Here is a 24,759-nt window from a genome sequence, read left to right as displayed (position 1 = left end):
ATTTTGTACTATCAGTTACAAGCTGCGCTAAAGAAGCAAACAGTCAGTGGAAGGCGATAAATCTCACGAGGCGTGGATACGGCTGCTAAGAGCGCAATAAGGACTCTTTTTGCAAGAAGCTCTGTTTTGGAGCTTCGTGACGGTGCCGGGTACCTACATAAACTTGCCATTGAAAATAACAATGGGGATGTTGCCTGTAAATAGTTTAGATATTATGGGCCCGATTCAGATTTTGAACTAGATATATCTATTAGACATCACCAAGTTACGACAACGATATTTTTAAGATCTAGCCTGTCAAATTTGACATTTCCGCGATTCTGGAGATACTCTTGAACGATTTCCACAATGTCTAAAACGTCTCGTTACGTATTTTTAGATCTCAAAACGATTTTGAAACGATCTTAATACGATAATTTAACGTAAAAGTGACATTGGTTGCCCGTATTTAGCTGCAAAAGATATCTAGTTGAAATATAAACTACCAGGTATCTAGTACAAATCGTATCGCTCCCTTCTCTAGAACGGATCTTGTTTTCCGAATACCAAGGTATAAAAGTGCAATTTTCTTTTTTACAGGATGATAACGTAAACAGGAATAAATGTCATAGGACTCATAGGTACGAACGATTATTGATTGACCTATGTCATTTAGGAATTTTATCTGTCACTGTTAACAAGTAATCCCACCATTTATCAAATATCTACCCACATTATTACATAATATAACATTGCTTGGATGAATTTTCATCCCTCGTCTGTCTAATCATTGAACTATCAGTGAAAATTCTGTTTTAGTCTAACTCACGCACGTATTTGCAGAATTTCCTTGCGCTGGCTTTGGTTTCATTACCATACGTTTACACAGCGCCAAAGCTTGTGGTTATGATTATTTACATAATTAGAACCCGAAACTAACTGCGCAAATGCGGTGGTTAAGCGGCTAAAATTTAGAGGTTGAAATGCGAGGTTGGTTCAAATTGAAAGTACAGAATGTAGTTCTGTAATTAGATAGAATAAATACTCGTATTATTTTGAATGTAAAAGGGATGGATTGAGTTCCAAAGGTCTCGAGTGAAATTAACACAAAATTAATGTTTAAATAAGCGTAGAAAATATTTACCTAGATATAGAAACTTGAAAATGTACCTATCATAAAAATTGATTTCTGAAAGATTTAATAAAAAACGTCTCATTCAGTTTTATGCATGTACTTAAATGCTAAAAATGAACAAAATGTCTTAGCAGTTTGTGAACCCTAGAATGTTTGAGCCGTAAATTACTTAAGATATAAACCTGGATGGTCTTTTTATTCATTAGAAAGCAATAAATAAACAAATAATCAATAACTCAATCCCTTGCCTCTCTTAAGCGTAGCAACAAAAAAAAAACTAATTGCAAATTTCGAACCACTTAGCGGACAAATATACAGGATGTAACAAAAATAGTGGGGATCCGTTTAAGGACAAATTTGATATCGTGTTACTGATTAGGAAAAAGTAGAAACAAAATATTTTGACGCATTTTTTTTTCTATGGAGCATTTATATTCATATAATTTCTGTTTCAGTAAATAAAGCAACTGACATGGTTTTGGGGTATGCTTGTATTAATTGTATTATAACCCACATTGGAAAAGATAAGGTTTCCTCCTCAAGAGCCCGACCCAACTTTATGGTTGAAGCGTTGAGTTTTAATTTTCTTCTTTTGAAAATAGTATCGCTTCACTGGCAGTGCGCCAGCCGTTTACGTAAAAGGTTTATTAAAGGGAAACTTTTTGATTAATATTATAATGTGCGAGCTAAGTGGAAAGCAATATACGACGGCTGAAGTTTCACCTGAAACTTTACTCTTGAAATTTAAGTGCAGTTTAACAATGCAGCAACATAACTTTGGCCAAAGTCTTCTATTTTTCGAGTAAAACTGAACAAACAAGAACTTTATGCCGTCGTATTGGTAAGTGCATAGATGTACCTTCTATGATCTGAGGGTAAGTGTAATTGCTGTGGAGTTGCTCAAGGTGATTTTTCGGATTTAGTCATGAAGTGAACATTTATAAGATACCAACTTCAAAGTGATATGTTTAAAAATGGTATTTATAAACATAAGTGTAAGCAAGTAGTAATAAAACTTTAGAAGTATTAGAAGCGCGGTGCGTGGGGCGAGCCGGCGCTTGTCTATAGGATCATATTATTAGAACTGCTTAGCAGTCATTTAATTAATATACATGAATTGTGAACCCGTTAGTTTATAATCTAACGTAGGTTAGGTTAGGTTAGATTATAATCTCCCTACCGTCAGTTTATAATGTAACTAGTGAGATTATAATCTGACGAGTGTTTACAATTTTTACGGTGACATACATACAATATTGTATAACTGTTATTTTTTTAAAGGGTATATGCCAATTGATTTACTCTTGTAGGTAGATTGTACAGGTACTTACTAAGATTTTATTTGTCATTTTAGGTGTTTGCTGCTGTCTTAGAAATAGCACGATTTAAATACAATAAATAAATTTAGGTACTAAAATATGGCGTGAAAAGTGAACGTAGTTGATCGAAATAAATAAACTTATTATCGACTATGAATATTTCGCCCCGTTACACTGCACGGGAACGCCTCAACGTTCTCGACAAGCTATCGTTGTGTATATTAGAATCATGATCATCCTTGAGGCAACCAAAATCTCCAATGAATATTGATGAGAACCCTATGTCTGCCCTCTATGTAGGTATGTATTTAAGTATATTTGTCCAAACACAGCACTTCTACCTAATCAAGTTTTTGGGACCGCATCTGGACCCTAATTATAAAAGGGCCTCCAAAATAAGTAATACAAAGTCAATTTTACGGATGACTTATTTAAATAGCAATTTAAATAACGACTGTACGGTAGCCGAAAGAGGTATGTCAGGATCGTAGCAAGTGGAAATCCGTGGTCTCTGCCTACCCCTCCGGGAAATCGGAGTGATTATATGTATGTATGTATGTACGGTAGCCGGGGCGACGTAGGTGTCCAAAGCATATTAAATTATAATTATGCATAATATATGTGTATTAAATTAGATCATTTGGAAAATAAAAAAACAGGCTCTATCAATAAAACGTTATTCAAAAGCTTTTTCATCACATCTGCACGCAATGGCTCTCTTCTTCTTAGGGTTCCGTACCCAAAGGGTAAAAAACGGGACCCTATTACTAAGACTTCGTCCATCCGTCCGTCCGTCCGTCCGTCCGTCTGTCACCAGGCTGTATCTCATGAACCGCGATAGCTAGACAGTTGAAATTTTCACAAATGATGTATCTCTGTTGCCGCTATAACAACAAATACTAAAAATAAAATAAATATTTAAGGGGGGCTCCCATACAACAAACACGATTTTTTTGCTCTATTTTTTGTTGATGGTGCGGAATCCTCCGTGCGCGAGTCCGACTCGCACTTGGCCGGTTTTTTTCTTTAGAACAATCGGCAAAATCGTGTTTTCAAAACGCTGTAAAATAGTTTAACGAAAATTCGAGGGTTGATTTTAAATGATGCATTCAATTTGTAATGGTTTATAGTTTATCCTCTCAGTAAGGTAAAATAGTAGTTTATGTTACAAGGAATCAAAATAATATATTTCCGTCAAGGGCGTACATGGAATACTGAATGAAGCGATGGATTCTAAAGTTGAATCCTGAGCGTAATGAAGGGATTCAAGTGTTAACGCCCAAGACGAAATAATTTTGATAGGTACCGTGTGACACATACTGCTTTTCACATCAACTATGAGGAAAATAAAAAATCTTAGTGTTGACACAATCTGATGCTTAAACAGACTATTTAAGCTAAAAAAAATGTGCAAAAAAATGTAAAAATTGTGTGCTAGAACAGAAAAATGTCACTTTGATCCCTCCTAGCAGGGAGGAAAAGTGCCACTTTGATCCCTCCTAGCAGGGAAGAAAAAGCTCTTTTCCGAATAGGAGGTGTGAAAAGTATTATTGATTTGCGTTATCACTGCTGTAAACGGCGCTGTTTATTATGATTTGTATTTTGAATTCTGCTATTCATAATTTGGAAATGTAAATATTATTATGTTTTTATTTGGCCGCTAAATACATGAATAAGTGAGAAAGTACACAAGGATTATACCTATTCTTTATCATACATGTGATTAAAAAAAGAACACACTGAGGCACAGTAACTAAATAGGTATATGCGGTGTTTGCTTAACATGCGATCTCTTCCGGATCTTTGGTTAGAAGGAAACCAAGAAACTACAGCTATGAACGGACAGTGGAAATATGATATTAAGAGCGTAATAAGATACAAACATCAGACAGTATTAATGTCTATTCGGCACTGATATTCTTAATTTCTAGAGCTCCCATGTGTCGTAGCCAAAATGCCGGGACTCGAGGAAGAAGACAAAAGATACGAAGACTGAACGCAGACATTTAAAATCGCAAAATATTTGACACATTATATGAGGTTATGTTTTTATTTAGAATAAGTTAATTAGTTGGTTAATTATGCTATAAATCAGGACGGGGGCAACCACCGGAAGTGATTAATGATGGAAACGTGTACCGCACGCCCGTGTCACGCGTAGCGTCACCTGTGTGACATATTTTTGTACTTTGTAAAATCTATGCCGAAATTTAATTAACCTAATTGCTTCTTAATTTATTTTGTATATTATTTTGGAGAAGAATTTATAATTTCTGCTCAGGCAAAATAATAATTATTACCATATTATAATTTTGAGACAATAATTATCATCATTATACGATTTTGAACTAATATTTGAGACAGCAATGAGAAAATCGTTTTGTAAATAGACACTCTGCCGTATTCGAACTTCAAGATATTCACAAGAGACGACACGTACTAGATCCATTCTACGTATAGTTTAGATTTCAACTAGTTCTCTTTTGCAGTTCAATTCGGGCAACCAATATCACTTTTACGTTAGATAGAGTTAGATATCTATTAGATGTGAATTGGATCTCTAAGCCATATCTTGTGGAAATCGTTCAAGAGTATCTCCAGAATCGCGCAAATGTCAAATTTGACAGGTTAGATCTTAAACATATTGTTATCGTATCTTGGCGATGTCTAAAAGATATCTAACAGATATCTATTTCAAAATCCGAATCGGGCCCACTGTTAAAAATATGAATGTTAACCTTGAGTTCTGCTATATTTTTAGATTCTATATTTGACTTTTCGTTTTTTTTTCGATGTTTTATTATCAAATTTGGGAGAATGGTTAGTAATTGTGTCAAAATATTGTTCATATCTTGAATATCCGGGGAGGAAGATGGAGATTACTTTTGTATGGAAAAGCAGTCGTCCACTATCCTCCTCGGAGTTAAGGTCAGAATAATGCGTTAATTAAAAAAAAACATTGTAAAAGATTATCCAATGATGGTACGGAAGTTACGGAGCGTGAAACTGAGCCGCACTTGGCCGTTTTTCCTTTTGGAGGTTTTCTCTATTTTGGAGTTAATACAAATTTAGACAGTTTTTTTTAGCTAACTAAATTCTTTGTTTTATTCTCCTGAGACGCAAAAACAATAGTTTTTTTTATTTTTTTATTGGAACATACCTTCTATTTATAATTCAAATACCTATATCTTCCTTACGCCTACGGGTCAAATCGTTACCCATGCTATTCGCCTTCTTTTGACCCATTTTACAAAACTGCCGCATAAAGTACAATTTCGTAATCATCCCTGTTTTTCCTGCGCAATAACCCTTACTCAAGGCGAATACAAACGTTACGCAACGCGGAATAAATTTCTTGAAAATGTGTGCCAATTTGTAGATCTTGTCGGTGCGCAATTAACGCTTTGACTGAACGATTCTAGCCTAATCTAATTTCAAGGAGTTTATTAACTTTGTCTTGTGTAGCAGAGGTTCCCGAATTGATGAGATTTTACAGTCATATTTTCCTTGATTAAACGTCACAAGTCTTATTTGCAATATTTTTCGACTTTAGATTGCCGTTTGGGTTGTAATTTCGTAAGTTGTAATTTCGTAAGTTCAATACTTTGGAGCTAGAAGTTGTTGCTTATTTGGGGGCTCGTAGTTAATTAGGAATTTCTTATCGGGCTGTTCGTGATTGTATACGATTTTCCTCTAAGTAATATATACTAACAATAATTAGTATGTATGTAACAGTTTTATATTTTAGTTAGGTACAGTAAGTACACGTGTTGATTACCTAAGGTCAATTTAGTAAATTACCTACAACTAATAATATATATTTTTAAACCAAATAGGGGAGACGGGGGCTTAATGTAACAGGGGTAAACAGTCACGCTCAATTTTGAGGGGGATTTAAAAACATTTTTTTTTGCTGAATCTAAGCACTAATTTCGATTACAAAATAATTTTAGTAAAAACGGGGTAAGTTGTAACAACTCCCAGTTTTACAAAAAGTGTCTGGTGTAAAAGATGCGGAGACATTCAAAATTATTTTGTAATCGGAATTAGTGCTTAGATTACAAACCCTCATACTCAGAATCATAAAATTATACATGTTTTAGACAATACAGGCCTTTTTCCTAAAACTGTTACAACAAGCCTCCCGCTCCCCTACTCTATTAAAAAAACAGTTACATTTATGCATTCAATTTACTCGTTATTCCTGCTGGTTCTGTTTTAATTGAAGTTTGCGTATTAATTTGTATTTATAAGGTAAAAGTGGGATCGATGCCTAAGGGGGATAGATGCTTCAATTTTCACGTACCACCTGTGCGAGCGATAAGTCTGTAAGCTAGGGGGTAAGCTTACGATTTAATATAAGTTGAAATACAGTTTATTATAAGTCTTTAATTATTTGATGTTGAATATCATAACACCAATATGCGACCTTAACTGCTCAGAAATCTGTAAAAAGTCTGTAATGATTGATAAAAGCGGTTAAAATTATACTGGCTTTTATAAAGAAACGAGAAAAATAATTTCAGCGGTAACAAAAGAAATGAAAACCACACGATGAAGTCAAATAAAATAGAAAATTTAAAACGAGTGACTTTGTGTCGTGTTTGCTCGAGTGAAGGAGCAATGTTCACATGCCAACTTGAACATAGAAATAAATACTTCGAATACAAAAATGTTGATTCTAAACTCACGAGGGTTTGCTTTTAGGTTTAAGTAAATATTATTAGGACTGATAGCTCGCTACTTCCTAGATATGAATTAAATAAGTATGTTGTTAATAACTACTTATCCTCTTATTCATAAACGCGCTACAAACCTCAATTAGCTAATAATCGTTTGTCCTTATCCGTCACTTTGACTTGTGTATTTGTAAGAAAGGGATAAAATATAATTTAACTAAATCAGGCCTGTAAAGTTTTATGAATTAGTGGGTTAATATACAGTGGTATCCAGAAATTCAAGGGTAAACTCTCATTTTTTACAAGTGTACACATATTTGATGAGATTATCGTGTTATGGTACAAATTTTATAGTTTTTAAAATTAAAAGTTAAATTTACTTCTACTAAATAAACGTGACATGACGTGACGTGTAATTAGACAATATTCGACACTAAAATAAATAATAAACTTTAAAACACCTAAGACTAAAGTGGAGGACACGTACGAAATCGCCTTTTCATACAAACGTAGTCCTTATTTTCTTCTCCGGATATTAACATTACTTGAAAATACTTTGACATACTTTGATGTTTTTCAACCACGTATATGCCCCTCCGTTTGTTTTTTTTTTAAATAACTTAACCTAACCCTGAATTCCCATAAAAACACCGACAACAGTCTGTTGATTCAAAATGTATAAAATCGCCAATTTTTAGGGTTCCGTAGCCAAATGGCAAAAAACGGAACCCTTATAGATTCGTCATGTCTGTCTGTCTGTCCGTCTGTCTGTCCGTCCGTATGTCACAGCCACTTTTCTCCGAAACTATAAGAACTATACTGTTGAAACTTGGTAAGTAGATGTATTCTGTGAACCGCATTAAGATTTTCACACAAAAATAGAAGAAAAACAATAAATTTTTGGGGTTCCCCATACTTCGAACTGAAACTCAAAAATTTTTTTTTCATCAAACCCATACGTGTGGGGTATCTATGGATAGGTCTTCAAAAATGATATTGAGGTTTCTAATATCATTTTTTTCTAAACTGAATAGTTTGCGCGAGAGACACTTCCAAAGTGGTAAAATGTGTGTCCCCCCCCCTGTAACTTCTAAGATAAGAGAATGATAAAACTAAAAAAAATATATGATGTACATTACCATGTAAACTTCCACCGAAAATTGGTTTGAACGAGATCTAGTAAGTAGTTTTTTTTTACACGTCATAAATCGCCTAAATACGGAACCCTTCATGGGCGAGTCCGACTCGCACTTGGCCGCTTTTTTTTGCTAATTCCTAAAGCATACCATACTAGAAAAGCTGAGAAAACAAGACTAGGGGTTCAAAAAACACCCTGTATTCTGCACCAAGCGAAATTAATTTTCATGCAACGTAAAAAGCAACGGGCGGTCGCTTATAGGCAATCGAAATGTATTGTAACCTTCACAAAGAAAAATAAAATAAAACATGCGAAACTGAAACAAATTAAACGAGCGTTTACTAAATTTAATAACTGACCTTTGATCTTATGTACATATAATACAAGAAAATGTTTGATAAAAACTTTTCCTCAATCCATTTTAATATCAAATTTGAAATGTGAAAATTATTATTCATTGGCTGTGTATTCTTAACTAAGATTTTTTTGTTTTTGGCGACGTGTCTTGGCACGATTGTTCCCTATTTTTACTAACCTTAGCCTTGGCCACACAAGGTGGTTTGATCAAATGGATTTGACCTACATGAAACGAAGGTACTTACATGGTGTGTGCAATTGAAGCTAGTTTTCCGTATCGCTTCAGTGAAAACGCGTTATCATTAGTTTTCCGTAAGGCCTTGGTGAAAACTAGTTTTAACAGGGTTTTGTGTAGTCAGAACTAGTTATCGCAAAGTGCCTTGGCGTTTTTAAGGTGACACATAAATTGCTGTCACAGTTATAAATGTTATAAGTAACTATAAAAAACATAAAGTTATAATTCATATTTCCGTTACCATTGTAACATTTTTTGTAGATCGTCGCAAGCTATACATAATTTCGGCAGAAATCTACAATTTATTCCTCGCTTCTCCATTCCCTGCGGAGCCAGTCAGACAGAACGTGACGTAAATCTAAAAAAGCGGCCAAGTGCGAGTCGGACTCGCCCATGAAGGGTTCCGTATTTAGGCGATTTATGACGTATAAAAAAAAACTACTTACTAGATCTCGTTCAAACCAATTTTCGGTGGAAGTTTACATGGTAATGTACATCATATATTTTTTTTAGTTTTATCATTCTCTTATTTTAGAAGTTACAGGGGGGGGACACACATTTTACCACTTTGGAAGTGTCTCTCGCGCAAACTATTCAGTTTAGAAAAAAATGATATTAGAAACCTCAATATCATTTTTGAAGACCTATCCATAGATACCCCACACGTATGGGTTTGATGAAAAAAAAATTTTTGAGTTTCAGTTCGAAGTATGGGGAACCCCAAAAATTTATTGTTTTTTTTCTATTTTTGTGTGAAAATCTTAATGCGGTTCACAGAATACATCTACTTACCAAGTTTCAACAGTATAGTTCTTATAGTTTCGGAGAAAAGTGGCTGTGACATACGGACGGACAGACGGACAGACGGACAGACGGACAGACGGACAGACGGACAGACGGACAGACAGACAGACATGACGAATCTATAAGGGTTCCGTTTTTTGCCATTTGGCTACGGAACCCTAAAAAGTAGTTCAGGTTATTAACTTTTGCTATGATTTGTGTAATAAAACGCAGAATTATCACAAAGTTAGTTTAAAGCAAGATCCTTCGTATTTTTTTTTTACTACAATATATTTTAAAATAGATCGCTGTTTTATATCTACCATAACAAATGCTATAAATATCTGGGTGAACGCAGTCGTTGGGTTCTACTCTACTCTTCTTTTGATAATTAAGTATAATATATGCAATATAAAGTATGGAGCGCAGCATATTAGGTGTAAAATTAAGGGATCGAGTCCGAAACATCACGCTGCGCTCTAAGACTCGAATAATGGACGTAGCTCGGAAAGCGGCTAAGTTAAAATGGGACTGGGCTGGTCATGTCTGCCGAATGCCGGTCGACTTGTGGGCCAAGTTAACTACAGAGTGGGAGCCCCACGAGTCTAACCGGGGAGCCGGCAGGCCTCATCGGCGATGGCGGGATAACTTGGACTCCTTCTTGAGAGCCTGGCCAGATATTGCACTAAATAGAGACGAGTGGAGGAAAAGGGGGGAGGCCTTTGCCCAGCAGTGGGACACAGTGGGCTCTGAATAATAAAAAATAATATGCATTGTACTTAAAGCATAACAAATAGTAAAATATCACAATCACATGGAGCGTTATCGTGTTTAAATCGACAAAATTTACAAAGGTGAGGCATTATTATTTGAGCTGTATTGAACTTAAAGTAAAAGAATACAATACGCCGATGAAGGCGGTTAATAAATTCCTTTTAAAAGTGACCTACACGCCCGATGCATTAAGTAGATGTATATTACTGAACATAAAACAAACGGTTTATACTTTATTTAAAAGGGAAAACCTAAGGAAAAATAAGGAAAAAATTCAATCGCGGTACTTAGTTAAGAATTCAACAGCATCACTCCGAGGCACAGAACAAAAAATTAAGAGTTCTCGTTAACTCTATACAGAACAGTGGACTGCAGATTTTGCACAATAAAGTTAAGCGCCGTACGGCTACTCTCTGTTATGTTAATAGAGGTGATTAAGCGAACAAAGGGTTAATTTTAGAGCTCAAGTTTTTCATCACAGAAAGGCCCGGGGCTATTGAGGACAATACTGTCCACTATTAACTAGCTACGAGTATTTATTCCTAATTAAGAATGCCAGATGAATGTGCCAGTTCATTAAACTAGTTGTACATACGTACGGTACAATTCCGAACATGTAAGTAAGCAGTTGGAATGGTTGGTAATATTTTATGTAATGAGATAATACTCTTGTAATTAGTATTTTATGGTGCAGGGGTGTTAGTTATATCACTAAGGAAAACTAAGTATATCTTTCAAATTTATGTTCCGCCCACGCAGATACACATGTTTTTTTCTTCTTCTTACATCCAGGACTAATATTGTATGAGAATGATTGTATTAAATAACTTTTTCTTTTGTTGTTTTTATCGTAAGTTTTTCAAATGGTTACTGTTTAAAGTCAGTGAGATAACATCCGTTAAGCTTGATATACAGTGCGGTGTAGGGGAACAAAGCGAACATTAACCACGACACTGGGAGACAAAAGGCAACAAGTTTTCACGTATAAATCTAGGAATGATGGTGTTTATATGCTAATCTTAGCCTTAAGGCTGGAACAATAACGTAAACTGGTATTAGCGGGACTCTTATTAAGCACCGAGTTACTCTGAAGGGTGTAATGCAGTAGATATCAGTTTATGGCAGACGTTATACTTGGGGAGATAGTTCTCGTTCAATAGCGGGTTTTAATTGGCTGAGAAAGCAGTAACTGTCATGAATAAGTAAGATAACGCAAATGCAGATACGTTTCTGGGGTTTCTAATTTTCAATTTTATTAATAGGAATGTGGTGTTTGCTATAAATAAGCGTTTCTTCTTCTTCTTCTTGTTAGGGACTATATAAGGCTCCAAAGCCTATGTATCACTGCGACCATCGCTGATCTATTGTGATCGCCACCTACTACAACTCTCGATCCAAACCTGCAACTTCAAACAGCTGCAGGATCTTTTTGATCTCGAGAGACTTTAAGCCCTCCGGGCGCAATATGTGTCCGCCCAGGATTAAGTCACGAGTACGCATTAGGCAAGGGCACTCTGTGAGGATGTGCAAGGACGTCTCCCCTGCCTCCATAAAGAGTCTGCACCGCCCCATGTCATGTTTCCCCATAGTGTGCATGTGCTTATTTAGGCCACAGTGCCCAGTAAGCACCCTTACCAAGTTGCGCAGTTGGTTCCTAGACAGCGCTAAGGCGTTCGAAGACGCCTTTTTGCTGAAGGCCTTGATAAGCGCTTTTGTTTAAACCCTGTTGTTTTTGTTTAAAGCGTTTTAACTATGTCTAGGTACATCTATCAGTTCTATCTTAAGCGTCACTCTGAAGTTTAGTGAGTTTTCGATAGTAAATAGGTACTTATTATATTAATATTTTTTGAAGACATTTACTTATATTTAAGGGTACCTATTTTAATTTTCACTTGTACTTTAAAGCATGCAGTTTTGTGACGATTGCTAACCGGCCGTTAATGGTACACAGTTGAAATGAAAGTGAAAATGCTCTTAATCGTCACAATCATAATTTTAACACTATATAGTTTTTAACATCGGTTTACCCATAAAAAGATTTAACTCCGTTTTTCTCATAGAACTACAAAAGTGGCCGGAGGCACAAATGTCATAAAATGAAGTGTTTCAGACTAAGACAAAGTTTAGTCGTTTGAGGCGAAAGCGGGGTACAAGGAACGGAAAGTTTCGTATGACGTGTGGTCGAAATAACCTGAATGGTTTGGTTAAAACTACTTTGCTAAGTATCTACCTTTGTGGTGGATAGACAATTTCTGAATATATACCTACGTTATGTATGTTCAAAAAAAAAGAACAGGCAAAAAATAGATAAAACTGTACAAATAATACTTTGATTACCCAAAAATAATATTAACTATACTCTTGCAAATCCACTTTGTCAGTAGAAAAAGGCGCGAAACCTTCGCGCCGACATTATTAAAATTTGCCGCATTTTTCCACTGACGGAAACGGCTTGCCAAACTATAGGTAGGGGAAACTCCCCCCAGTGGCCGACACCTAAGCCTTTTTGAAGACAATAAAAAAAGTATTAGAAAAAATATATCTTGTACATATGTGTCAAGCAAAAATAAAAATACTATTTATTGTATCAAAACGATTCGAAAATTTCATGGCGGTCACAATGACCCGAAATTTTTTCAAGGTCAAAAAATTGTCAGGCAGCCCATTGAAATATTTGTCATTGAAAGTTGTGTATTATGTACGTAATTTTATATATAATTCAGTGCGATTTACCGCGAAGGTGTTTATTATAAAAATAAATGTCACAGGAAGTAGGTACATAGTAATGTTGTACAAGCATGATAAATTGCACAAGAATAATAATCGAAGCTATTATGTGAAAATATTTATTATTTTGTAGCACGTAAAGGCAATCAATATATATTATTTATTTGAGGTTCACATAGTCGATACAATTGTATTTATATGGTATCTGAGCGTTTTCCAAAAAAAGTGTACATGTCATTCATGTCTTCAAAATGTTGACTTCTTGGGCTCATTTTACTCAGAATCATTTGTACATTCACGCCTCATACATGAAAAAACGTGTCCCAAAATTTTGTATGCAAAATTTTTTTTCCAGTGCGTCACGTTCATACAAATAAAAAAAAAATCATACAAGAATGTGACGATCAAGAAAGGAAATTTTTGGACACATTTTTTTATGTATGAGGCGTGAATGTAGGTACAAATGATTCTGAGTCAAATGAGCCCAAGAAGTCAATATTTTGAAGACATGAATGAAATGTACACTTTTTTTGGAAAACGCTCATCTACATATCCCACATGTATTAATAACCAACCTAAGGAATATTAAATTTTGTTAAAAGTTTAATTTAATAACGACGTTTTATAATATATCTGCTTTTTAAAAATAATAAACCCAATGGTTCTTGATTTATTACTGCCTTACATACAGATCGATTGCGGAAAAAATCTTCTTAAGTCGTGCTCTTGGTCATAGTCGTAAGAACTATTATATAATCTGTGGTCATAGTGACGTATACAAATTCCCCTTGATTAGCAAGTATTGAACTGCATCTGCTGTAGCACCTGCGTTTGTGATTGATAAACCATAAGTTGTATTATTTATACAAAATTTATGATTATTGCGATAAGATAGAAAATCAAATGAAACAATGACCAACATTCCAACACAAACTAAATTAACCAAAGTGTAATTAACCTGTCTGTAATAATAAATTAGTTATAGCCAGCCGGTGACATCGAGGAGGATTGAAATGTCAAAACATGGCTTTCATGATATTTTTATATCACTATGTACAGTACTGACTGTGTAAATAAAACTTCAGCGAATCCTCTTTTGGCGATCTTTCTGCGTAAAAAAGTTTGATTAATATGGAGCTCATTTCAATTTCTTTTATACCTCATGATAAGAGTGCTTATTATATTATCAGTATAAAAAAGTGTTGATCAAAGCGAAATAAGCTTTATAAATTTGGTGTATGTGTACTTTGTCCCGGTGAAATCGTTTCATTTATATACTTACCTTCTACATATGTAGGGTCAAAAGTACAACTAATATTTGGGTTAGATTTTCATACCATTTGCTTGTATCTGATCGTGTAACTTATAAACCTAAACTTAGGTGTACGCATTTTTCAAGAGTCTTTTCTCTGACTGTTTAGGCTGATTTCTTTTGTTGGTCCTCTGACAAAGGCCTCATTGACTCCAGGAGGAGACGCAAACAAGATTTGAAGAACGCTTAGGGTATAATAAAACTCTTTAAAAAATGTTTCGCAGCGAGAAAAAAATATTTATTTAAATAAGTAGCATACCGTTAGCAAACACAATCTTCACGAGTAGAATACGATTATTTATTAGGTAACTAGTTGTTTATTCTTCCATCTTGGCGCACTCCATGACCAGGTCCTTCATGCCGGCACACGGGCCGTTGTCATCCCATTCCTTGCAGTCCTGAAATTTAAAGATGTATTATTTATAGGAACGTTTTTTTACACACATCAGCAGCATATAGATATTTCGTAGATTATGGTCTTAAACCTTTTTCTTGTTTAACGACTAGTGACGCATTATTATTAAGTACATCTGTGGATATAATTAGGTTCGAAGCGTAATTGATTTTAATACTTTAGAAGAATAATTCAATACTAGTTTTTGTAAATTACGACTAAATAAAAATACGAATCCTAGTCGCTTCCGGTGAGTGCTCATAAGTCCTAACGCTCGGTGAACTTCAGCGTTGTATAGCTATGGACAGGACAGCCTTTAAACCAGAAACGATTAAGAATTGGGTCATCCTTTTGTCTGAATACTATTTTGATTATAAATTACTTACATACATTTTAGGGAGCTACAAAAAACTACCGGCAGTTGAAAATGTAATTATTATGTTAAAATAAAAACCGAGTTAGATAGGTAAGTATTGTAATAATATATGTTGTATATTTAGAAATCACACAGGACGTAATAATACATAGATATAATATAGTAGAGAATATAGATATGTACTTACTAGGATAATGGACCTATGCAAGCACATCTTCAATTTGCCCAGCTGGCAAGCATCAGGTGGTCCGAATTTGCTAATGTCACCCTTGATACAGTTCTCTTTGATGGCTTCTACCACCGTAGGAGTGCTTTTAAATTCTTCCGTAATAAGCTTCTCCCATGCGTCCATATCGACTGTACCATCATCGGAGGCGTATCCGAGCTTCTTCCCAACGCAAATATCATGCTCGCACTAAAAAAAGTTGCACATTATAATGAGACCTAAAGTCAATTTTTTTATTCGGTAGACTGAAATGACAGTTCATAGTATGAAATGATATTTTATGTTCATACTATGAACTGTCATTTCAGTCTACCGAATAAAAAAATAGACTTTAGTAACTTATGAGTACCTAATGTGAGAACTTGCCTTTTTGTCTTTTTTTAACTATGCCAGTACCACAGCGAAAGAAAGTAAGACACCGGCCGTTTTAATATTATAACATAGGTAGGTACTAAGTAATTAAGTATTGCCTCTTTCCATCGAAATCCGTTATGCCGTTTGCGTGTGTTAGAGGAACAAACATCCAAATGAAAAACCGGCCAAGTGCGAGTCGGACTCGCGCACGGAGGGTTCCGCACCATCAACAAAAAATTGAGCAAAACAAGCAAAAAAACAAGCAAAAAAACGGTCACCCATCCAAGTACTGACCCCGCCCGACGTTGCTTAACTTCGGTCAAAAATCACGTTTGTTCTATGGGAGCCCCACTTAAATCTTTATTTTATTCTGTTTTATTTGTTGTTATAGCGGCAACAGAAATACATCATCTGTGAAAATTTCAACTGTCTAGCTATCACGGTTCGTGAGATACAGCCTGGTGACAGACGGACGGACGGACGGACGGACGGACGGACGGACAGCGGAGTCTTAGTAATAGGGTCCCGTTTTTACCCTTAGGATACGGAACCCTAATAAACACTCAAAACATTCAAATTTATAGTATTAATAGGAATATTCATAATCATATTTTTTGTAATAAAATTACATGTCATATGCATGGCATTTGGTCTCAAAATTGATTTTATAATGTAGCTTACAATTTTATAAGCATATCTGAAATAACGAATTCGTCTTCTTGGCTTTGAAGTCAGTATTTTAAAGTGATGCCTTCTGCGTAGATAAAAAAAAATACAACACTTACAGAATGGTGAGCGTGTGGAATCTTGAAGCATTCTTTCAGCTCATCTTTGTCTGCTTTCGGAGGCAGCACTTCGTTTTTACAGCAATGCATAGATCCCTGAAAATAACAATTAAGGCGAATTAAGTTACACGACTAAAATAATATATAGGTATATCCTTTGCCGTTATTCCTATTATAAAAATAAAATAACATATGGTATATAGTCTGACCTTATTAGCCACATGTCTATGTACATGGCTACAGTTTAAGGTAACGCATATTTTAGCAATCACATAATTTTCCTGTATCCTTTTTTTCTATTTATTATTAATAATTAACTATTGCAGATTTGTTATATCGAATAGTTAATCTAATTATTATCGAAAAGTTCTCCACCACTTAGGTTTGCTATAGGTAAATATTAAACACTTATTTCAGTTGTATCTGTATATATACCATTTTTGTGGTACTACGTAACAATAAATATCATCCCAAAGTCCCGATGTCCTGTTAAAAGGAAAAAAATCAAACCAAATTTTGAACTATAATGGAATACAAGAAGGTTGCTCAAATTCAAAATTGCAAAGACCTGGGACTTAGGAGGATATACATATAACTGTGAAATCGACTCGAATTTGATCAGTTTTTAACTTACCGGATGAAACACCCTCATACATTTCTTCATATCATCACCGTCGGCCTGTAATCAAGAAATAAACTGTAAAGAACAAAAATTCCATAGCATTCTCTTAAATTAATTTACGACTAGAGTGCATCTCAAAACAATCACTAGTTAGCCCAAACTCAAAGACGGTTGGGACACTTCGCTGCGTTACGAAGTTCCGTGAATCATTGTAGGCCTTCGTAACACTATTACACAACTTGCACTTTTAGCAACTTTAAGAAAGAAAACTAATTGGAAAACGTAAAATATTTGTCGTTAAAGAATTCGGTTTTGAAACAGCGAAGTTTAATTGCAAATGCTTGATTTGTAGCTAAATACAAAAAAAGCTATATGCCTATAATATTTAAGGAGTTCCCTCGATCACCAGAACTAGATATTGACAAAAATCAGACCAATCTGGAAATATATAGGTACATGTACATTAAACTCCAAAAGTATTTAAATTCATATTTTTCCAAATCGGTTATATTTCATATTAAGAAATTATTTTTGTTTCATTCAAGGTAAACAAAATGCGTAAAAATCTTACGGGAGTTAAAATGTGTATGGTCGGTGCACCAACTTAAGTACTCACCCACGTCACGACACCATACTTTGTATAGAAAAGGGGATAACTTATGTTATGGCACTATGTATATACGTTGATTAAAAAACAATACTGGTTTATGTATCCCGTGTGTAAACCAAAATTAAAAATCAAAATAATATTGTTACAAAATAATAATCAGTTGCTGTATCATAAAGTTTATTTGTATAAAATAATGTATGTCCTCGCTTACCAACACGGTAGTCAATGCCATAGCCAACACTATAAAACGAAGCATGTTGTCTGACGAATCACACCACTGAATAACTTTACGTTGAGAGCGCTCTTTTTATATATAAAGCGGCAAAACGATTAACTAAGCCTACGTGGGTAGGTATTTAATTCTAGATAGGGAAATTATAGCAGCCAGCAACAATAGCTAGGTCGCCATTACTCAGCTGATGTCGTTTTTTCCTAAAATTGTCCGATTACCCATTTGACAAATCATTTTCGCGCGGAAGTCGTTAGAACGGCTAAACAGCATTTTGGAAGTTAATGACTATTTTTTGTAACTACAAATCATGTAATACCTACAGGAGCACTAAGTTCATTGAATTCCCATTGTCAAACTAAAACTATGTTTAACAACGGAAGGTCACGTATAATTTTGTCTCCCCCTAACGCATGGCGCGTTCTCTTTCTCGCTCTCTAGAGTGTGCCTCAATTAGAAGTGCTTGTGGAAGCATTCGGAAGCAGAGCTGCGCGTCCGAACAATTGAGTGAACTTAAGAATTACCTCTATCTCTGTTAGTGGAGTCAATATAAAGTTAAAGTTACATTAATTGCACAGTCAAATGTTTCTACACGGGTGAATTATATATCATATTGAATACCCGGCTGCGAATTAACAACTTGATATCTGTTCCCGTTTTTGAGAAAAACCATTTTTTTTATTTTATATTTTATACTACCTAAACAGTAATTTCACACTAGAGATTTTTTGAAGAATGGGCTATGAAGCTTACACGACTACACGGTCAGAATTTCTCCCGACAATAATATTAATTATAGATTTAATGAAAAAAACAATAACTTTGTAAGTTTTTCATGACCGAGAATATCCCACACTGAGAGAAAAGTTTACTATTGTGGTTAATAGTATTTGTTTCGATCATGTTTAATTTATCTGCCTGAGGAACTGCTATATTCGCAGAATAGCAGCATGATATTGGAAACAAACAGCAAATAATGTTCTACACAATTAATGGACACTTCTAGTTTTTTGGCAGTAACTGTACAAGTTATTGAAGAATAACATACTTATTTTTCTCGCAATAATTAAATCAATTTCCAGCATAAAAAGTCAATGAAGTATGCTGTATTTCCAGGCTTCCACAGAGGCCAAGTCAAACTTTGTTTAAGATGTCAAAAAGATATCATTTTGTTATCATTCGCCCAACCGTCTCGCTCGCACCAATACATATTTCATCTAGTACGAGTGAAATGCACGCGCGAATGATATAAAATGACATCTTTTATAACAAAGTTCGAATTAGCATCAAGGTATATTAGGAAAATATACCTTATGACTTATGGCATTGCGTTAAGGTTTAATAATTCAATGCATAAAGTGTCTGTGTTTATGTGAAAAATGATAGGTGGCAATTTTTATATCTATTCACAAAACGTTTATAATACAGGATGCATAGTCAGATATAAATAGACCCTTGAAGTCTTACAACTATCTATGATACTGGATCTCAAGCTTATTTGGTTAGTAAGTACCGTCCACCAAGTTATACTTCGAATAGCCACCCGGACAAATTCCAAAGCTAATTTCGAATTTTAAAATTTGACAATTCACGAGAAGAGTAACGTAACGTCAAAGGATATGTTTGTCCCTTTTCAACGATCCTGTCATCCGATGCTTGAGTAGAGTGAAACTAAAAGAAGCAAATGTCAGCAATTCGTAACGCTTAGTTTTTGTTAGCGTTAGCGCATCGCGACATGAGAACTAGTATGAGCCTGGCCCTCGATTACGTATAATTGCAAGGAAACTTGGGATCAAGTTATCTTAGTCAATTTAGAGCAGTTGGAAATCAACTCCTTGTGAAATTTTTGAACGTTTTCAAATAATTTGTTGGATTAAGTAGTAAAAGTTTTACAGTATGTTATATATTTGTGATCTACTCACAAGGCCCTTTCATTTGGTACCCCACATGGTATGTTTAAAAGAAAAATGGTAAAAACTTTGCGTCATAGCAACTATCCTCACCACTTTCGTGCTTGTCATCTCATATATTTGTGTTCAGGATATTATACTGAATGCACTGATACCAAATATACTCATATCCGAGACGACATGAGCGTAAATTTTTCTAGAAGACTTTTCGAGAAAAGGCCAGGCTACAATATCTTTACAGGTTGATTGATACTGAGTGTATTAACACCATGTTCACCCATATCCAAGACGATATGAACGAAAAGTAACCTAAAGCCACCCTACCAACATTTTCGTAACAATGAGAGATTATTTCTTGGAAATAATGTTGTAATATAAACTCCTTGTAGAGCACCTACCTGCGAAGAGATCGTGCTGTCAAAGTTGTTAATGATTTAATATAATATTGTTAATTAACTAAAGTTTTATTAATGCATCATTTCATCTTATACACCGCGGGATTTAATAACCCGAAAGATTTAAACCACGTATTTTTGACGACAGTACGAGTAAATAATGTTATATCAACATGGGTCCAGTTATATATTTTAATTAAACTACTATTTCAGTACAAATTAAATCATATTAATTTACCGCTTGTTTGTGAACAAACCTTTATTCAGAGAGTGAGCGAGTTTAATTAATCTCAATTAGAGAAACAGAGAGCGAGCATGATATTTCACGAATCACTCCGATATCATACGATGCACGGCGAATGCAGTGACATGTGTTCCATGACAAGAAGTGTCAAGTTATGTCTAGGATCATGTTTACGTTGAAATTATTTCAATTGATTGGCACCTCAAAATACCACAAATTGTATCAAAACTTTATTAATTACTACAACAGTAGGTACAGTGCAGTTATTATTGTTGAAACTTTGCGATAAAATCTTTTCCTTTGAGTGAGGTAACCAAAGCCATTAACCATGATTATATCCGAAAGAAATCATGCCTCTTATTGTGTTTTAACTCATACTACAGCTGGAAAGGGATGATTACTTTGTTAAAATCAATGAATGACCTTTTGTTAAAATATCGATCATGCTTATCAGTACGTATTTTAAATTCTCGATGTGTTGATTTATACTGAGTAAAGTAAAAAAAAACAACTATGTTAAACAATTACGCTTTTTTATTAATTTAATAAATTAGGTTTTCGAAGTGTGTACCACCGTTTTCAGCACAAAGATTTAATTTTAAACGGATTTCATTATTTAGGTTTAGGGCATTTCTCAGGAGGGCCATTTTTACGTGTCCGGAGCAAAAAGTTATTGAATTTACTGTTCAATAAATCTGAATTAATTCAGGCATGATTTTCAGCATGTATTCTGCCTGGGACACTATCAAACTATTTATTTATTATTTATATATAACATTAAAAAATATCCAAATGCGAAAAATGATGTTCGGTGGGCCTGTCCCGCGCCCAGATTTTTTGGAACAAAAAATTATTACTGAAGATGGGGCATTATATCGGAGTTATTATCGGTGTTCACGCATAAGGTATTAGTTAACTGATCATATTCTTTATATCAAAGTAATGTGTTTGCTCAACACATTGAATAAAACCAAATTTACGATGTGTCCCGGGCTATTGACTGATTTCGGTGTAATTTACAAACCATGTCGGTACTCTTACAAAGTTGTAGACCAGGAACTCAGTGGCTCAAACAAAGTATGCTTTAGTTGTGCCTTAACCATTGAATAAAGTAGAGGTGCAGTCACAGTATACTAAGGTAGTTTTTTAAATGTTTCTCTGTCATTCGGTGGATTTGGTTCTATGTTTTTTTGAGATCGGTGGTGCAATATTCTCCCACAGTTTTAGTGCATTTATCGTTATGCAAGTGATTAAGAAATCCTCGAAAGTACCTAAACCCGTCATTATTACGTCTCCTCTGTATCATTCATACTATTTCTGTAATTGCTAAAAAGCGATTAATTTTGACATCACTGGTGTTGATTTCCTTGGTTTCGGTGGATTTTTTGACCACCGATATCAAGAAAGTGATCACCGAATTCAAATCCTGCTTTGTAAACTAGTTTGTTGTACTTTATTTTCTAACTTATCACACCTAAAAAGTTCAAGATACGCTTTATAAACGTAAAACTATGCTTGTACGTAAATTAAGTCATAGTATAAGTAAACAAAATAGTGATTTTGTTTACTTATACTATGACTTAATTTCTTCTTAAAACTAGTGAGTTTACAATGAGTAGTGTTTTTTTTTCACGAGACGTATGTTGAAAATCGTAGACCCAATGTTTCTTTCTCTCTTTTCGCTGTTGTCTTGATTTATCTTCAAACCAATTGAGTATATTATGTGAATTTGTCCTCTGTATCACTTGAGACCCTACACCACGATACCTTTAAACGTGTCAGCCATATTAAATAAATGCAGTTAATCCCACTTCGTTTAAAATAACTTGTGTTTTACATACTATGCAAGGTGCACCCACAAAACAAGGGATTACAAATAAAGTGGCCTTCTATTGTCGATATCGCTTCAAAGGCACTGAACGTACCTACTGATCAATGTTTCTAAAGCATAGCCATGAACACAAATTCAACATAGCCAATGTTTTAACAATCCTCAATGTCTGATGTATTTATGTTTAAATATCGGAGTTACAATTTAGCTCAAGTGTGTGAGGGTGCAGGAGATCATAATTAATAGGTGATTTTATCTTTAAGCATTAGTCAACAACTTCAAATAGTTCTAAATTGAGGGAGTTCACACTTTAAACCTCTGTCATTCAAAAATACTACATACCTATTTATAAGTCTAGCAAAATACTTGTTTTCCGTATTGTTTACATTGTTTTATAAGTGCATTAAATATTTCTGAGCATTGAATACCACTCAAAAGTATCTTGTTTATCGGGTGTAGGTAACATAAGTTTCTTTTTGATGAGTGTGCCGTTGGATTGTGTGAAACAAACATTTTCTTCTTCATAGCACTTACAGTGCCAGCCACTTGAATAGCCTCACTCACCAAAATTAATATTTCTCATAGTAATATAAAAAGGAGATATATATTAAACATTAAATATGAAATAAAACAAGAAGCCCTGTAATAGTAAATAAAATATTTATTGTTATCTAATCAAAGTTTTGAGAAATAACGTCAAACAAATAATTGGCCCTTCCACTTGAATAGCCTCACATGCTAAAATATACTGTTTAGTTATTAAAATTCTTTCGTTTAATATTTTGTATACCTTCCATTAGACCTTATTAATTCGAAAATACGATTAGGTAGTGATTCATATAAAGAATGTATGTAATTAACGTCCACAGAATCCCAAACAGTGTAAATAGCTTGGATCAGTTCTTTTTTATTACTAAACTGTCTTCCGTCGTAATAAACTTGCCGAGACAGCCAACCCCAGGCATTTTCCATGATGTTCAGATCAGGGGACAAGGATGGCCAATCTAGAACTTCAATCTAGTTTTCTTCAAACCACTTTGTAACTATGGCTGACGTGTGTATGGGAGTATTATCATGCTGAAAAAACATTTTTTTCTACCTATTACTTTTCTGATCTTACTTTTTGTTTCTTTTAATAAATTTAAATACTTTTCAGCATTTAGTCTTCCGTCTACCACAATTAAATCAACAGTACCATAGTAAGAAATTGCTCCCCAAACCATCACCGATCCGAGAGTTGAATGATGACGTGATAGTACTTTCGGTTCTTTCCTTAGGTCATGAAAATAATATTTAAATCCATCTGAACCATCTAGATTAAACTTTTTCTCATCACTAAAAATCACATTTCGCCACTCGGTTTTCCAGCACATGTACTTTTTAGCAAAAGACAGTCGACCCGCCACATGTTGTTCGCGCAAAGGAGGTTTACTCATGATTTTTTTTCGTTTGAGGTGGGATGATGTTTTAATAATCCGTCGAACTGTAGAGAGAGATGCTCTAGTATTTATTTCACTAGCTATTTGCCTGGCGGTCTTGGTGGAATTTGAAGCAGAGCGTAAAATAAGTCGACGTTCACGATCCGTAGTGGCAATTTTTGTGCGTCCTTTATACTGGTGGCCGTAATTTTCCTTATTTTTAACATAATTATTAATAACTTTAGGGCTGCGACCTATTTTTTTAGCTATCTCACGATGGGATAATTTTAGAGTTAAATAAAAATTAACCTTTTCAATTTCTAAACTTGTAAGTTTTTTACCACGTCCCATAGTCACAAAAACACTGTGTTTATCGCGTTGCTGCAGGTACTTAATAGAATGCCATCTGTATTATCTAATTATAATAAAATAAATTTGAAAGCGAAACTTAAATGCACGGTTTGGACGATTATGTTACACTGAGGCTATTCATGTGGACGGCCCGTATTAGCTCTTGCGTCCACGACGTTTCGCGCGCAGACAAGTTCGGACTTGTTAATGTGTCGTTCGATAAACGCCAGGGCGTACAATTCAAATTTAAGATATATTTATAAAAATTATCACGTATAATTATAATACTCACAATATATAGGTGAGGCTATTTAAGTGGTTGGCACTGTATGTGCGAATTTGTAGTCGACATGTCTGAAACTCGTTTCAGGACCATACATCGCCCTATTGTATGAGGATAGTCAATTAGTGTGGGATATCTTCTAGAGATGTTGTTTCATAAGCCGCAACTTGATTATTTTAAAATCTTGAGTAAACAAAGGTACTATTTATTACATTTATGTAAGCCAGAGATGGGCAAAATGTAATCGACTAACGATTAACGATTAAGACTAAAATAATTAATTGCGACTGACG

The 24,759-nt window shown here is 34.7% G+C and overlaps 1 protein-coding gene and 1 long non-coding RNA gene across 2 annotated transcripts in view; one reads left to right on the top strand and one right to left on the bottom strand.

Annotated features, from left to right (window-relative positions):
• The window catches only part of LOC134649548 (uncharacterized), a 96,999-nt gene that overhangs the window by 23,087 nt on the left and 49,153 nt on the right, over positions 1–24,759 (top strand). The window lies entirely within an intron of this gene.
• LOC134649483 (uncharacterized) lies at positions 14,650–18,091 on the bottom strand. Its single transcript, XM_063504242.1, has 5 exons — positions 18,017–18,091; positions 17,208–17,252; positions 16,574–16,669; positions 15,396–15,623; positions 14,650–14,836 (listed from the first exon to the last, which is right to left on the bottom strand). Exons 1-5 carry the CDS (start codon positions 18,059–18,061, stop codon positions 14,756–14,758), a joined length of 495 nt encoding a protein of 164 aa, XP_063360312.1. The 5' UTR covers positions 18,062–18,091; the 3' UTR covers positions 14,650–14,755.

Source organism: Cydia amplana, chromosome 1 (assembly GCF_948474715.1).
Source record: "Cydia amplana chromosome 1, ilCydAmpl1.1, whole genome shotgun sequence".
Classification (NCBI taxonomy): Eukaryota; Metazoa; Arthropoda; class Insecta; order Lepidoptera; family Tortricidae; genus Cydia; species Cydia amplana.
The sequence above is the reverse complement of the archived record's forward strand: the minus strand, read 5'-3'. Positions and strand labels throughout refer to the sequence as shown.